The sequence below is a fragment of the Tachyglossus aculeatus genome, chromosome 1, assembly GCF_015852505.1.
Source record: "Tachyglossus aculeatus isolate mTacAcu1 chromosome 1, mTacAcu1.pri, whole genome shotgun sequence".
NCBI lineage: Eukaryota > Metazoa > Chordata > Mammalia > Monotremata > Tachyglossidae > Tachyglossus > Tachyglossus aculeatus.
Window position 1 is genome coordinate 165497471 of NC_052066.1, and position 15924 is coordinate 165513394.

Here is a 15924-nt window from a genome sequence, read left to right on the forward strand (position 1 = left end):
GGTGTAGAAACAGGGTAATCAGATAGGGCACAGTTCTTGTCCCAAAGATTGCTCACAGAGGAAGGGGGAGGGAGAACAAGTACTTTATCCTCATTTTACAGATGAGGAAATTGAGACATGAGGTAGTTAAATGACATGCCCAAGAACCCACAGCAGAGAAGGGGCAGAGCTGAGGCCACATCCATTGTCTTCTGACTGCCAGTTCTGTACTTTTTCCACTAAGCCACCCCTGCCTCCATTTGGTCTTTAAACTTGATGACTTCCAAAAAGTGCTTTTGACCGAGAGTGAATTCACACAGGGCAACTCTGACATCTGTTAGAAAAAATATTACACGATATGTGTGCACGTGTATGAGTTTTACTGCTCTAAAAGGAAATCTCTAAAGACACAAAGCCTGCTAATGAGAAGGCTATCTTTTTCTTTTATTTTCTTTCGTAGTTTAGCCTGGAAGAACTGAAAAGCATTGCATTGTGGTTTCATGTAAGATTAGCTTCTCTTGCATAAGTCCCCAGTCCCCTGGGGCCCTGATTGGCAGTTGTTGCCTGGGGTGCTAGCAGTACTGGGCTGCTCCCATCACTGCCAGTTAGCAAGTTTTTGGGGGACCGCTTTTGAGGGCCTCCCCAAGGGAACAGCAGGGTAGGGGCAAGATGGAGAGTAGGAAAACCCGAAGTGCCATCTGCGAATAAAGCAGGCTGTGCTGTCATCAGGGTTCTGGGGAGAGGTCTGAGAAGGAACCAGTGATGTGCAGTTCTGCAAATATCGTGCTCTAGTGGACAATCCCCGCTCACTGTCCCTTTGACACCCAAAATTAGCTTTTTTTTTGTGCAAATCTCAAAAAGCATACCCACCTGCCTGGGCAAAAAAGCCTTTGGTTTCGTTTTGGGTCCGGATCCATCTCACTCCCTCTTCTCTATCTGAAATTACTTCCTGAAGAAAAGTGAAGAGCAATATTTTTGTGCCCATAGAAATTCACCTTAGAGCCAGTTAAAGTTTTATGCTTTACAGGCTCATTTAATTTGGTTCATTAAATAGTGAACCAATAGCAGTTCTTGTCTTTTATAATTGGGGCAACATTTCTATGGCAGGGGAGCTCAATTTGAGCTTCTTAAGAGCCAGGGGACGTATTACAAATCTGGGAAAGGGAGACACTATTTTTGTGTAGTTACTGTTTGTTTCATTTGATCTTTTAAAAGAAGAAATTGAATGAATGAATGAAAGAAATGGTAACTTAATTTTGTTTCAAATTGCTTTTCAGATGAAGAAGGAAGTCAAGATGAATCCTTAGAATCAAAGGTGAGCTGTTATATTTACATAACTCTTAAATTGTACTCTACCAAGAACTTAGTGCAGTGCTGTACACCCAGTAAGTGTTCAATAAATACACTTGATTGATAGTAAGCCATAAAGACCTTCATCATCAAACTGGTTGATAAGCTGTACCACTTTGGTGCTGTATGCAGAGTACAGAGAAGATGCATTTGCAGGTGCACTGAAGTCAAATGTGTCCAACTTAAGAAGCAAGTATAGCTAGCATTTCCTTTTTAGGGAAAAAATTATCATTGATATTGTGTGTGTGTGTGTGTGCGTGTGTGTGTGCCTGCCTGAGACCAAGTTCAGAAGAAAAGGTGAAACATCTTTCTCTTCTTAGAAATATTTCTACTGTGCTTGAATTTTTTTGTGTGTTTTACTGTGAGTTATTGAAGGGGGTCTAAGGCAGTAAATGTCATTCTTCCCAGTGTTTTAAATTTTCTAATTTTCAGTCTTTGTATCTTAATCCATGTAAGATATTTTTTGACATACCAGTACACTTGTTCTGTGCAATTAGTCATGTCTTTAAATGGTCCTTCCTAAAATAAACACAAATGAAAATCAGTCCAGTTGATGGCTATTGAGTTAGAAAAATGGTTGATTGTGGGGAATGTAACTCTGAAATAGTATAATGGGGAATCTAAAGTGAGCTGGAGGTAGCTGATATCTGAATTACCGCACTGCCATCCTTCCCGTCTCACAAGTCCGCAACCTTGGTGTCATCCTCGACTCCGCTCTCTCGTTCACCCCTCACATCCAAGCCGTCACCAAAACCTGCTGGTCTCACCTCCGCAACATTGCTAAGATCCGCCATTTCCTCTCCATCCAAACCGCTACCCTACTCGTTCAAGCTTTCATCCTATCCCGTCTGGATTACTGTATCAGCCTCCTCTCCGATCGCCCATCCTCCTGTCTCTCCCCACTTCAATCCATACTTCACGCCACTGCCCGGACTGTCTTTGTCCAGAAACGCTCTGGGCATGTTTCTCCCCTCCTCAAAAATATCCAGTGGCTACCAGTCAACCTACACATCAGGCAGAAACTCCTCACCCTGGGCTTCAAGGCTCTCCATCACCTCGCCCCCTCCTACCTCACCTCCTTTCTCTCCTTCTACAGCCCAGCCCGCACCCTCCGCTCCTCTGCCGCTAATCTCCTCACCGTACCTCGCTCTCGCCTGTCCCGCCATCGACCCCCGGCCCACGTCATCCCCCGGGCCTGGAATGCCCTCCCTCTGCCCATCCGCCAAGCTAGCTCTCTTCCTCCCTTCAAGGCCCTACTGAGAGCTCACCTCCTCCAGGAGGCCTTCCCAGACTGAGCCCCTTCCTTCCTCTCCCCCTTGTCCCCCTCTCCATCCCCCCCCATCTTACCTCCTTCCCTCCCCACAGCACCTGTATATATGTATATATGTTTGTACATATTTATTACTCTATTTTATTTGTACATATCTATTCTATTTATTTTATTTTGTTAGTATGTTTGGTCTTGTTCTCTGTCTCCCCCTTTTAGACTGTGAGCCCACTATTGGGTAGGGACTGTCTCTATATGTTGCCAATTTGTACTTCCCAAGGGCTTAGTACAGTGCTCTGCACATAGTAAGCGCTCAGTAAATACGATTGATGATGATGATGATGACCGTCTCTATATGTTGCCAACTTGTACTTCCCAAGCGCTTAGTACAGTGCTCTGCACACAGTAAGCACTTAATAAATACAATTGAATGAATGAATGAATGAATTCCAAGGGAAATGAGGAGCTATCGATTTGAGATAGCCAGTAGTGTTACAGGATTGAGTAGTATTACTCACATGGTGGGTAGGGTACTGAAGGTTCTAATTAGAGTTTCCTTCTCCTCTCAGACTGCCTTACCCTCAGAAGAACAGGTTAAGGACCACACTACAGCAGATCGAGTTGTTGCAGGTCAAATCTTCCTTGACTCGGAGGACTCAGAATTGGACCTGGAAACCCATGAAGAAGAGGAGGATCACAGCTTTAGGAAACCAGAGGGAGACTCTGATGGTGCTGTGGAAGAAGACTCTGGCTCTATAGAGAGGTCAAACCTAGAAAAAAGAGATTCAGAAGAAGCGGAGGAGGTGCCAAGACCAGGTAACCCCACTGTTGCTTTCTCTGCGAAACAGTTACACGTTATATTTGGAGAAAATGAGGGCAAATTAGCCAAGACTATTCGCATTTGTGTTTACATAACAGCATGTACTGGGAGTGTTCTGAAGAGGAAGGCTAAGAGGAGAGCGTCGGCCAGAGCTCTGCACAGCCTGGCACTACCCTTGTCATCGCCCAAACTCCGCCCCAGGACTAATGCCTCCAAGTCCAACCTGAATCCAGTCAGCCTCAGAAAGGGACCCAGGCCATAATAATAATAGTGATGGCATTTATTAAGCACTTACTATGTGCAAAGCACTGTTCTAAGTGCTGGGGAGGTTACAGGCTGATTAGGTTGTCCCACGGGGGCTCACAGTCTTAATCCCCATTTTACAGATGAGGTAACTGAGGCACAGAGAAGTTAAGTGACTTGCTCAAAGTCACACAGCTGACAGTGGGCGGAGCTGGGATTTCATTCATTCATTCATACAATCGTATTTATTGAGCACTTACTGTGTGCAGAGCACTGTACTAAGCGCTTGGGAAGTACAAGTTGGCAACATATAGAGATGGTCCCTACCCAACAGCGGGCTGACAGTCTAGAAGGGGAAGACAGACAACAAAACAAAACATATTAACAGAATAAAATAAATAGAATAGTAAATCTGTACAAACATATATACAGGTGCTGTGGGGAGGGGAAGGAGGTCGGGCGGGGGGGATGGGGAGGGGGAGAGGAAGGAGGGGGGGATGGAGAGGGGGGCGAGGGAGAGAGGAAGGAGGGGGCTCAGTCTGGGAAGGCCTCCTGGAGGAGGTGAGCTCTCAGTAGGGCTTTGAAGGGAGGAAGAGAGCTAGCTAGGTGGATGTGCGGAGGGAGTGCATTCCAGGCCAGGGGGAGGACGTGGGCCGGGGGTCGACAGCGGGACAGGCGAGAACGAGGCACAGCGAGGAGGTTAGCGGTGGAGGGTACGGGCTGGGCTGTAGAAGGAAAGAAGGGAGGTGAGGTAGGAGGGGGTGAGGTGATGGAGAGCCTTGAAGCCGAGAATGAGGAATTTTTGCCTGATGCGTAGGTTGACTGGTAGCCACTGGAGATTTCTGAGGAGGGGAGTAACATGCCCAGAGCGTTGCTGCACAAAGATGATCCGGGCAGCAGCGTGAAGTATAGATTGAAGTGGGGAGAGACAGGAGGATGGGAGATCAGAGAGGAGGCTGATGCAGTAATCCATTCAGGATAGGATGAGAGATTGAACCAGCAGGGTAGCGGTTTGGATGGAGAGGAAACCCATGACCTCTAATTCCAAAGCCCGTGCTCTTTCCATGAGCCATGCTTCCTTTATCCAGGAGGCAAGAGCGGAGGGGGTCTTTGCCAGGCAGACCCAAGGGTTCAGCTGCCACACTGCAGTTTCCCTGCGGTTAACCCCCACCCTGTCCCGCACCACCAGCCTGAGCAGGGTGGGCACGTACCTGATGGGGCAGAGAGTCAGGGAGAGCCTGAGCCTTTTTAGGCTTAATCAGCCCATGCTTTGGAATCCCTGGGACCCACCAGCGGACCCCAGTCTACAAATGGCTCTAGATTCCGCAACCTAAAGTTAGCACAAAGCCCTATTTTGTAATCTGGGGGTCGTCAGTTGGATTGTCAATTGATCAATCATATTTATTGAGTGCTTACTGTGTGCAGTTCCCCATACTAAATGCTTGGGAGAGTACACTATAACAGAGTTGGTAGACACATTCCCTACCCACAACGAGCTGACTGGAGCTAAAATCCAGTATCTGTTACAGTGTATATATTTTCTAGGCTTATGTTGCTGCTTTTCTTGTTTGCTCAACATAAGCAACAGGGGAAGCAGTGTGGTGTAGTGGAAAGAGCCCCAGCCTGGGACCTGGGTTCTTAGCCTGCCTCCATCACGTGCCTGTGTGTGTGACCTTTGCTCCTGGATTGGCCTTCTCTGACCCTTTCTGACTTCCACCGTCTCTCCTGATTCCCATCATCTTACAGACCCACCATCTTTTCACTGAGCAAGGCCTAAAGAATCAGTTCTGCTGTGTCATCTTTAAATGAGAAATTTTAAAAATTTGTCCCTATCTTTATCAGTGAGGCTCATTGAATGGCCTGCACCATGCTAGATCCCTTTGGCATGGGACTTACCTGCCCTGACTGAGTCACTACGTTGAGCCTCAGGACTCACATGGCCTAATTATTTATAAAATCACACATTTCTCTTAGTCAGCTAAAGGGCCTACGAGATGATTATTCCTGTTCTGGATCCATCTCTAATGAGCTCAATGCAAAATGAATATGTAAGATCATAGTATAAATAAACCAGCAGCCCTCCATCTCCATTTCACAGACTGTGATGCTACTCTTCCGACACTTCATCTGAGGGGAAGGTTTTGTAAAGATAATAGGAGCTGTGAAACAGAGGAACGAGAAGGATAATAATACAGAGACTCTAATTTACCTTCCAAAATACCACTGAAGAGTGCATTCTCCTCACCATTTGCTTGGGTTAGGTTCCTGAAAGGCCCCAAGATATTCAAAAACGTTCTGCCAAGATAGACGTGATCAGAGACCTAGGTTCTACCTCCAGCTCTGCCACTTGCCTGCTGCTGTGTGACCCTGAACAAGTCATTTAAATTCTTGTGCTTCTGTTTTCTCCTGTCATTCATTCATTCATTCAATCGTATTTATTGAGCGCTTACTGTGTGCAGAGCACTGTACTAAGTGCTTGGGAAGTACAAGTTGGCAACATATAGAGACGGTCCCTACCCAACAACTGGCTCACAGTCTAGAAGGGGGAGACAGACAACAAAACAAAACATATTAACAAAATAAAATAAACAGAATAGTAAATATGTACAAGTAAAATAAATAGAGTAATAAATCTGTACAAACATATATACAGGTGCTGTGGGGAGGGGAAGGAGGTAGGGTGGAGGGGATGGGATAAGGGAATAAGATATCGGCTCGTTCCCTCTTAGACTGTGAGACAGAGACTGTGTCGGATCTGATTGTCACTTAGGACAGCACTTAGGACACAGTGAATACTTGATAATTGCCAATATTATTATGATGAAAAATTGAGACAGGGGTTGTGCAGCTTCGTTCACACTGGATAGCTTCACTTTTCTCTGTGGTCCTCAAAATGGAGTCCACAGTCCAGTGCCTCCTCACAGACCCTATAATTTTTCTCCATCCTAGACAGTCAGAAACTCTGATTGGCAGGCAGTCACAGCACTACATAAAGTGTGGTTACTCTCTTCTAAAGACATCATCTCAACTGCTGAGCTGAATTGTGCATTCGAACCCAGGGTCCCATAATATGAAAATCCAAATTACATTCATGCTGAACCATGACATTCTTCAAATGTGGCATGTTGTTAAGCACCAGGGGATATACAAAACTAGCTTTCTAAGGGACTGTCTTTAGACTAGAGGGGTTAAATAGGATAGCCGTCAGAACTTCAGCTTTTTTCTGCAGAAGTCCTGGTATTTATCGAGTGCCTACAGACTGCAGTGGACTGCCCTGAACACTTGGGAAAGGACAACAGCAGCAGCAAGTGAATTCCTTGTCCTGAAGAGCTTATACTATGTTCCTAGTGTTAGAGAAAGGAATTGAACTTGCATACACTGCCTAGAATCCCCATCCCCTGGAAGCCAACAAACTGATATGGACCAAAGAATGCTTGTTCTACCCCCATTGAATGTTGATTAATAAGACTCCAGTGGGAGCAGTGGCTCATCTTGGAAACCTGATTAGTGACTCATTAGAAAGTCAGGCCAGTATAACAGACGGCCCATCACCCAGAACAGAACGTTTCCATCTGCTGAGAGGTAGGGATGCTGCCACCCAAGCTGCACGTGGGTTGATTAATTGGGTTCCTAATCGTGTTTTGCATGTTCTTCAAAAAACAAGACTTCTTAATGGCCATTTGGTTTCCTTTCGTTTTTTGTTTCGATCTGACACTTGGAAAATGGAGCTTGCAATTTATGCTTCTTGGTCAAATGTATGGATCATTGTCCTTATAAGGTCCATTGTCTAACCTTACCAGGGATGGTTTGAAATTTTTGGAAAGATATATTTATAATGATGAAAATTATAATAGGTTTGGGGAAACTTTGCAGGCTAGACTAAGTACACAGAGCAGAAATCCTGCTTTTTTGCCAGATCTTTGGACTTTTGTCAGTCTCAGGAGCAACAATTGTCCTGAAATCAAACAAATGTGTCTTTTTTCAATTCTAAATGTTAGGATTTGTTTTCTTTAGTAATGACATAGGAGACTTAGTCTAAGGGCTAAATTTTCTGTTTTGATTATTCATGGTAATTCCAGATTTCATTTTTAGAACCATTTTCAAAGTGCCCTGTAACTTCCTTGCAAAAAATTTTCAGGTGTCATGAGGCCTAGAAGTATATTCCAGTATATATATATATATATAGATATATACTATATATATATATCTATATATATATGTATACTTCTCTACTATATATAGTATCGTACTATATATATATATATAAAGTATATATATATAGTACGATACTATATATAGTAGAGAAGCAGCTGACACAGTGGAAAGAGCATGGGCTTTGGAGTCAGAGGTCATAGGTTTAAATTCTGGCTCTGCTAATTGTCAGCTCTGTGACTTTGGGCAAGTCACTTAACTTCTCTGTGCCAGTTACCTACCTCATCTTTAAAATGGGGATTGAGACTGTGAGCCCCCCATGGGACAATCTGATCACCTTGCAACCTCCCCAGTGCTTAGAACAGTGCTTTGCACAAAGTGCTTAATAAATGCCATTATTATTATTATTATTATACTCCCCTCATGGAGTAGACTTCATCACTCTTTATTGATTTCCCCATTCTCTTCTGTAGTCTTTTGCACCTTATTACTCCACTCTCTGTCCAATCAACAGGTTCAGAAAAGACAAGCCTCTTTCTTTAGCAGTTCAGGAGTTCCTTCCAATAATGTGGATTCTCATGTAAACCAAAGAAAATGGGAATTGATAGGAGAAACAGATTGTAACATAGCAGACTTTGTGGTAAGAGCATAGTACTGTGCTCTAGTTCTTCTAGTTCTGGTTCCTGCTACACCACTTCCCTGCTGTGTGACCTGGGCAAGTCACCTAATATGTCTGTGCCTCAGTTTTCTCATTTATTTAATGGGGATAAAATACCTGTCCTCCATCTCTCCTGAACTGTGAACTGTGAATCCCATGAAGGAGTAGGACAGTGTCCAAATGGCTATCTTGAATCTACCCCATGGGGTATGGCACAGTGTCTAGTGCATAGTAAGTACTTAATAAACAACCATCACTCTTTAGGAAATCACCTGGAAGCGTAGTTGAGCAAGAGTGGCTAAAGCACAGACTTGGGAGTCAGAGGACCTGGGTTCTAATACCGACTCTGACACTTTTCTGCTGTATGACCTTGGGCATGTCACATAACTTTTCTGAGCCTCAGTTACTTCATCTGTAAAATGGGGATTAACATTATGAGCCCCATGTGGAACATGGACTGTGTCCAACCTGATTATCTTATACCTGCTTGAGTGGTTAGTACAGTGCCTAGCACATAGTAAGCACTTAACAAGTACCATTTAAAAAAAAAGTCTAGTGGTCACGAAAACTGATTGCACACAAAGAAGTGGGATGGGGAGGAAACCCTTAAAAGTTCCTAGAATAGATAGAACCTCAGTTCTGAGGACCACCTCCTAGAGGGAATACAAATCTACTGAGCTCCTTGTAGGCAAGGAATGTGTCTGTTCATTGTGGGATATACTCCCCCAAGTGCTTAGTACAGTGCCCTGCACACAGTAAGCACTCAGTAAGTATGACTGACTAACGGACTGACCAGCTGAAGATCCTGGTACTTAACCGGCAACTTCACCTGGAACCTGGGGTGAACCCAAAACCTGGTGCCCTTCAAGTGAGGTTGAGGGGATGGACTAGAGGAGCATGCACCCCAAGACACATGCAGGAAAGCAGGAAGGGTTCAGGGAGGGGAACTCATTAGAAGGAAGGGAAAAGTGTTTTGGGATCAGCATTCTTGCCTATCCTGTTACCTGGTTAATTCGTTCTAATCATTTTCATTGCATATTAAATCCCCTGTTAGAGCACTCATCCCTGCATCTACATGGGGGAGAGGGATTTGAGTAGTCTCGTTGTGCCGGGGGGATGAGTCTCTGTGGGAAGCCAGGGGAGATGAGACTCCTCTGAGCTTCCTTTGGTCAACCTGGGGAGGAGCCAGGGGCTGGCTGAACTCCAAGTGATCCTCCTGCCGGTCGGAGTACTTAAACTGAGAACCCTATATGAAACAGCAACTGTGTCTGACTTGATCATCTTATCTACCTCAGCGCTTAGAACAATGCATAGGCCCATAGTAAGCTCTTAAATACCGCAATTATTATTACCTCAGATCCAGGGTGTGGTGGTAGCAGACTTTGGGTGGAAGAATTGGGGTTTGCTTGGTGGAGGTCCCCAATTCTCACCCATTTCTGAAAGGGCAAACCAGAAGACTGTAGCACCTTGCTGACACCATCTGAAGTTCAAGCTGTCTGTGGCACCTCTGGGATCTATTTTGACGTGAGGGGATCTGATGAGGCCTTAGTTGGGCCCAAGGGGCAGTCAATCAGTCGGTCATATTTATCGAGTACTTACTGTGTGCAGAACACTCTACTAAATGCCTGGAAGAGTACAGTAAAACTGAGTTGATAGATGTGTTTCCTACCCACGAGGACAAATCTGTGCCTTACCTATAAATCAATCAGTGGTCTTTACTGAGTGCTTACTTTGTGCAGGGAACTGTACTAAGCACTTGGGAGAGTACAGTACAACAGAGTTGATAGTCATGTTCCCTGCCACCCATTGAGCTTAAAGTCTGTAAAACAGTGAAAGGTCTCCTTAAGCAAGTTGGCTTCCAGTAAAAAAACTGATGAACTCAGCCTGGTCGTCTGACTCCCTGTCTTCTACTTTGTCAGAATCAATCAATCAATCGTATTTATTGAGCGCTTACTATGTGCAGAGCACTGTACTAAGCGCTTGAAGACTACTTTACCTCATATGTTTCTGCTTGAGAAATCATTTAGGGAACCACTAAAATACTTTGTTAGTACTGGTGGCAATATTAAAATCCTTTTTTTTTTGTACATTGGGGAATTCTCAGCTAGCTTGTTATAAAAGCAGCCCACACACTCACACTATTGCACCTGAGCCTTTCCCAGAGGCTTGCTGTTATATGTCTTCACAGCTGTTAGATTTCCTTTCATTTGTTAAAGGTGATGTTTGTTTGCTTTCTGTTAGTCCAAGGTCTCTTCATATTGCTTAAATCAGGTTTGTTATGCCAAAAGCAGGAGAGGTTTATCTGAATTTTACATCTGTTGTGTATTGCTAAATATAGTAAACCAGAGTTTACTGCCTTCATCAGATTCTTGGCCTTGTCATTCCTTTCCCTGATTGAAGAAATCATGACCAGAAAGAGCTTGGGCCTGGAAGTCAGAAGGACCTGGGTTCTAATCCCAGCTCTGCCACTTGTCTGCTCTGTGACCTTGGACAAGTCACTAAACTTCTTTTGGTCTTTTACTTTGTCTCTGAAATGGGGATTATGACTGTGAGCACCATGTGGGACAGGGATTCTGTCCAACCCGATTTGCTTGTATCTACCGTAGTGCTTAGTACAGCACCTGGCACATTGTAAGCACTTAAATACCATTATTATTATTATTATTATTATTACTACTACTGTTACCATACTTGTGCAGATCTAGACACTACTGGTTGAGGAGAGTACTTAATGAGAGTGTGCTCTTGTATGAGTAAATGAATCCTTAGACCATTTGTGTAACCCTTGGCTAAAGCACTACAGCAGGGCTCTTACTGGTGTAATAGATTCATGGCATAGGCCTATCAACCTATAAGTTTATAGTGTTTCATTAAAGTATGGAGCTTTTTAATGGGAGCCTGCAGTTTTTTGAAAAGGAGGAAAGGATTATTTTGCAAAAGCCAAGTAATTCAAGGATGTGGGTAGGGACAGTGAATGGCTTCCTCCTTGACACATATCTATACATTAGGAATAGACCATCCATCCTTCTGGTATTGAATAGTCCTTCATTAAGCAATTATCCTTGAATTAATAGAAATCCTTGTAACATCCCAAATATTTATCATTGGTATCACTAACTTTACCTTCTAGAAAGGTCATTTAAATTTAACTCACAGATTTTTGAACCTATGTATATTTTCAAGCACCCAACTTTCTGTGGCAATGAATTCCACCTGCTGGGCAAAGATATTTTTCCTTTGGTTTGCTCTGGACAAGTTTCTGTGAAGTGTCAGAGGCTGCTCCCTGATCCTGGTCATGTGGATTTGACAAATGAGAAATTCCATGACAGTTCCATGTGTGCCATTAACTTGCTTTTTGGCACATGGGAGACAAAGGTATATCTGGGTGTGCACACTTTGTACTAGTGGTCCGAGTCACCACCCCTGAGTGAAGGCATGTTTCTTTTCAGCTTTCAGCTTTCCAAACTAAAAAGTCCATTGACATCCAGATTCTGCTCCCTCTCCCTTATCATTCTTTTTTCTCATCTCTGTTCTTTTTCTCATTTTCCAATTTAATAACAGCTGTGGCATTTAAGCACATATTCTGGGCTAAGCCCTGTACTAAGTGCTGGGGTAGATACAAGATAATCAGGTCCCACATGGGGCTTATGGTCTAAGTAGGAAGGAGAACACATATTGAATCCCCAAAGTCACACAGCAGACAGGTGGTGGAGCCGGAATTACAACCTAGGTCCTCTGTCTTCCAGACCTGTGCTCTTTCTACTAGGCCATGCTTCTTCGCCTCTCTAAATTTTGGCAACCAGAATGAAATGTAGGACTCAAGGTGCAGGTAACAGTGCTTCTAAATCTATAAATTTTATATTATAAATTATGTAAATTAATACCTCTAGACTGGAAGCTCATTATGGGCAGAGAACATGTCTCCTAACTCAGTTGTATTACACTTTCCCAAGTCCCTAGTACAGTGCTCTGCACAAAATAAGCATTCAGTAAATGCCATTGTTGATGAGGAGGATGGCAGAATCATGCCTTTGTTTGGTTTCCTAGGTACCCTTCCCAGTGATACCCAGCATTTTGTTATCTTTGTTTATTTTCCCCTGGGGGGCTGAAGGATTTGGGGGGTGCTGTTACCACATATTTCCCTGTTTAGGTTTCAGAAGGTAAAGACAATCAAAAGAACAGGTGTTTCCCCACCAGCTGCCTGTCCAGTTACTAACTGGGATATTTTTTTGAGGAGTTTCAGTTTAGTTTTAGATCCAGCAGGTGCAGCCCAAGGATTCTTCTACCTTCTTTCATAGTTAATGCCACGTTGCTTGTAGGTTTCAATCCTTTCTAGTGCTTTCCTGCCCCTGGCCTACTGCCAAGTTGCATCACATGAAAACAGGTACATAGGAATGGGTAGCAGTTTAAGTATGTTGCATCACCTGAAACTAGATAGGTTCTGTTTCATATAGAAGTTATTTCTGAAATTTTGGAAACAGATTTATTTTTTGTTTTTTGTTTTTGTTTTTCGGGGGCACTGGAGGTGGTTGAGAAGAATCAGGAGTCCCAAAACACGAAGTTGTTAGCCTGGACTTTTTTTTTTCCCCACGATTCTCTTTGCCCTGAAAAGCAGCTTTAGCTCTTTCACAGCAAAGGCTCTCAAGACCTTTACGTAACTCTCGTCTCAAGTACAGTAGTCAGGGGAGTAGTTTCACAGTTCATGGAATGGAGACAGAGTACTGCTAGTTTATACCATAATCTTCTTTTATCATTATCGCCAACCTAGTGAGGGATTGATCCAGAGTCCAAAGCTCTCTCACTAGGTGGCTGTATGATTTGGGGAATGTCACTTCCGCCTGCTTTGACTTCTTGACATTATAGTGATATGATGCCTCTCCTCCTCTCCCTTCCTTTGAGACTATGAGCCCCATTTGGGGTGAGGTCTATCTCTGAATAGATTTCCTTCTATCTACTCCAGTGTTTAGCAAAAACAAGTTTTTTAATGGCCAAAATAAATTATCGCTATAAGCTAACTTGTGTAATTATGCTTTGGACCCTTTGACCAGGAGAAAAGTGCATAGTAATGTGTGAGTCCATGAGCTGAATTTAAGTGAGTTAGGGCTGAGGTGTTGCAGGACAGAGGGATTTAGAGTAGCTAGGGCCATTCCTCCAGCCTTATTAAGATAGGGTATATTTTTTCAATTTCTATTTTTAGGTCAGCAGATCAGGAATGCTTTTTGGCCTTCCAACGTGTGTTGTTCTGGGCCACCAAGAGACTGTGGAATCATCAATCATCATCAATTGTATTTATTGAGCGCTTACTATGTGCAGAGCACTGTACTAAGCGCTTGGGAAGTACAAATTGGCAACATCTAGAGACAGTCCCTACCCAACGGTGGGCTCACAGTCTAAAAGGGGGAGACGGAGAACAAAACCAAACATACTAACAAAATAAAATAAATAGAATAGATAGGTACAAATAAAATAAATAAATAAATAGAGTAAAAAAAATATGTACCGACATATATACAGGTGCTGTCGTATATACAGTCGTGGCAGTAAGGGCGGAATTCAATCAGTTGTATTTATCGATCACTTACTATGAGCAGAACACTGTATTAAGTACTTGGGAGAGTACAGTACAACAGAATTAGCAGACATGTTCCCTGTCCATAATGAGCTGACAGTCTAAAGGCAGAAAGTGAGAAGAGGTCACATCAAAGGCATGTATTGGAGCTAGTAATAACAATTATGGTATTCGTTAAGCATTTACCGTATGGCAAGCACTGAACTAAGTGCCAGGGCAGGTATGAAATGATAGGTCAGGCACAGTCCCTGTCGCACATCGGACTCACAAACTACGGAGGAGCAAGAACAGGATTTTAATCCCCATTACACAGATGAGGAAGCTGAGGCACAGAGAGGGTCAGTGGCTTGCGCAAGGGCACACAGCAGGCAAGTGGCAGAGCCAAAGTTAGCAGTCAGGTCTCCCAACTCTCAGTCCTCTGCTTGTTCATTCATTCATTTATTCATTCAGTTATTTATTGAGCGCTTACTGTGTGCAGAGAACTGTACTAAGCACTTGGGAAGTACAAGTCGGCAACATATAGAGACGGTCCCTACACAACAACGGGCTCACAGTCCAGAAGGGGTAGACAGACAACAAAACAAAACATGTAGACAGGTGTCAAAATCATCAGAACAAATAGAATTAAAGTTATGTGCACATCATTAACAAAATAAATAGAATAGTAAATATGTACAAGTAAAATAAATACAGTAATAAATCTGTACAAATATATACAAGTGCTGTGGGGTGGGGAAGGAGGTAGGGTAGCGGGAATGGGGTGGAAGAGAGGAAAGAGGGGGTTCAGCTTGGGAAGGCCTCCTGGAGGAGGTGAGGTCTCAGTAGGGCTTTGAAGGGAGGAAGAGAGCTTGCTTGGCGGATGTGTGGAGGAAGGGCATTCCAGGCCAGGGGAAGGATGTAGGCTGGGGGTCAGTGGCGGGACGGGCAAGAACAAGGTAGACCACACTGCTTCTCCAAAGAGTAAAGGCAGAGAAATCTTATTTTGATGGGCATGGGTTCTCCTGTGGACTATAATCATCCCCTATAGCTAGGTTCCATATTTTTTTTTTTTTTACCCCACATAAATACTCTAAGCAGAGACAAATACATTACCTCAGGGAACTGTTCTTCTGGTATGGTCCAAATCAGGAGGAGATCAGAAACAGCACATCACAATCCAGAATTTGGTTTTCCAAAGTGTCCTTGAGCAAAAGCATACATCCTGCCTCTAGGGAGCTGGAGGGTCATGGGGAGGGAAGGAGCTCTTCATTAATTACTCAGTTGATCAATTAGTGGTATTTAAGTGCTTACCCTGTGCAGGGCATTGTACTAAGCACTTGGGAGATAATGGTAGAGAGGGAAGACATGATCCCTGCCCCCAAGGAATTTACAGTCTAGTGGTGTAGGAGAGCCAGCCTCCTCCTTCAGTGTCCTAGAAGCACTTGGGAAGGGTAGAGGAAACATGTCCTCTTAGAAAACATGCTGATTTAGCTGGGACTTTGCCCTTTAGTAGGTGGAAAGAAACTTTGGCAGAGAGAGAGATATTAAAAGTTTTTTGCCCAGATTAAGGTATGTCCAAATTGGAGAAAAGGTCTTAATTCAACATTTTGTATTTTGTATTTTTATCTTTTTTTTGACGATGCCTGTGTATCATTTTGAATGAAGCCCTTTTTCTGAGCAAGGCAGGCATGTAAGAATTGTAAATTAGCACCCGGGGGCAGGGGAGATTAAACTGCATTGATCAAAGCAAAACTGTCAGGCTGCAGTTTGAGAAATGCTGTATTAGACGTACTCAGATTTGAAGTGGCATGTGGAGTGTTAAAGTGAATATGGACATTATAAAGTATGGTATTATTCCCAAAGCAGGGTGACCTATGTTGAAGCCAAACTGCCTTAGACTCTGAGAG

At 43.6% G+C, this 15924-nt stretch overlaps 1 protein-coding gene across 1 annotated transcript in view; it reads left to right on the forward strand.

Moving 5' to 3' along the window:
• Positions 1-15924, forward strand: part of SEL1L (SEL1L adaptor subunit of ERAD E3 ubiquitin ligase) — an 81755-nt gene that overhangs the window by 23016 nt on the left and 42815 nt on the right. Inside the window, exons 2-3 of the mRNA XM_038752571.1 lie at positions 1257-1294; positions 3166-3412. Coding sequence (XP_038608499.1) covers positions 1257-1294; positions 3166-3412 — 285 coding nt within the window. The remainder of the gene's footprint in view (positions 1-1256; positions 1295-3165; positions 3413-15924) is intronic.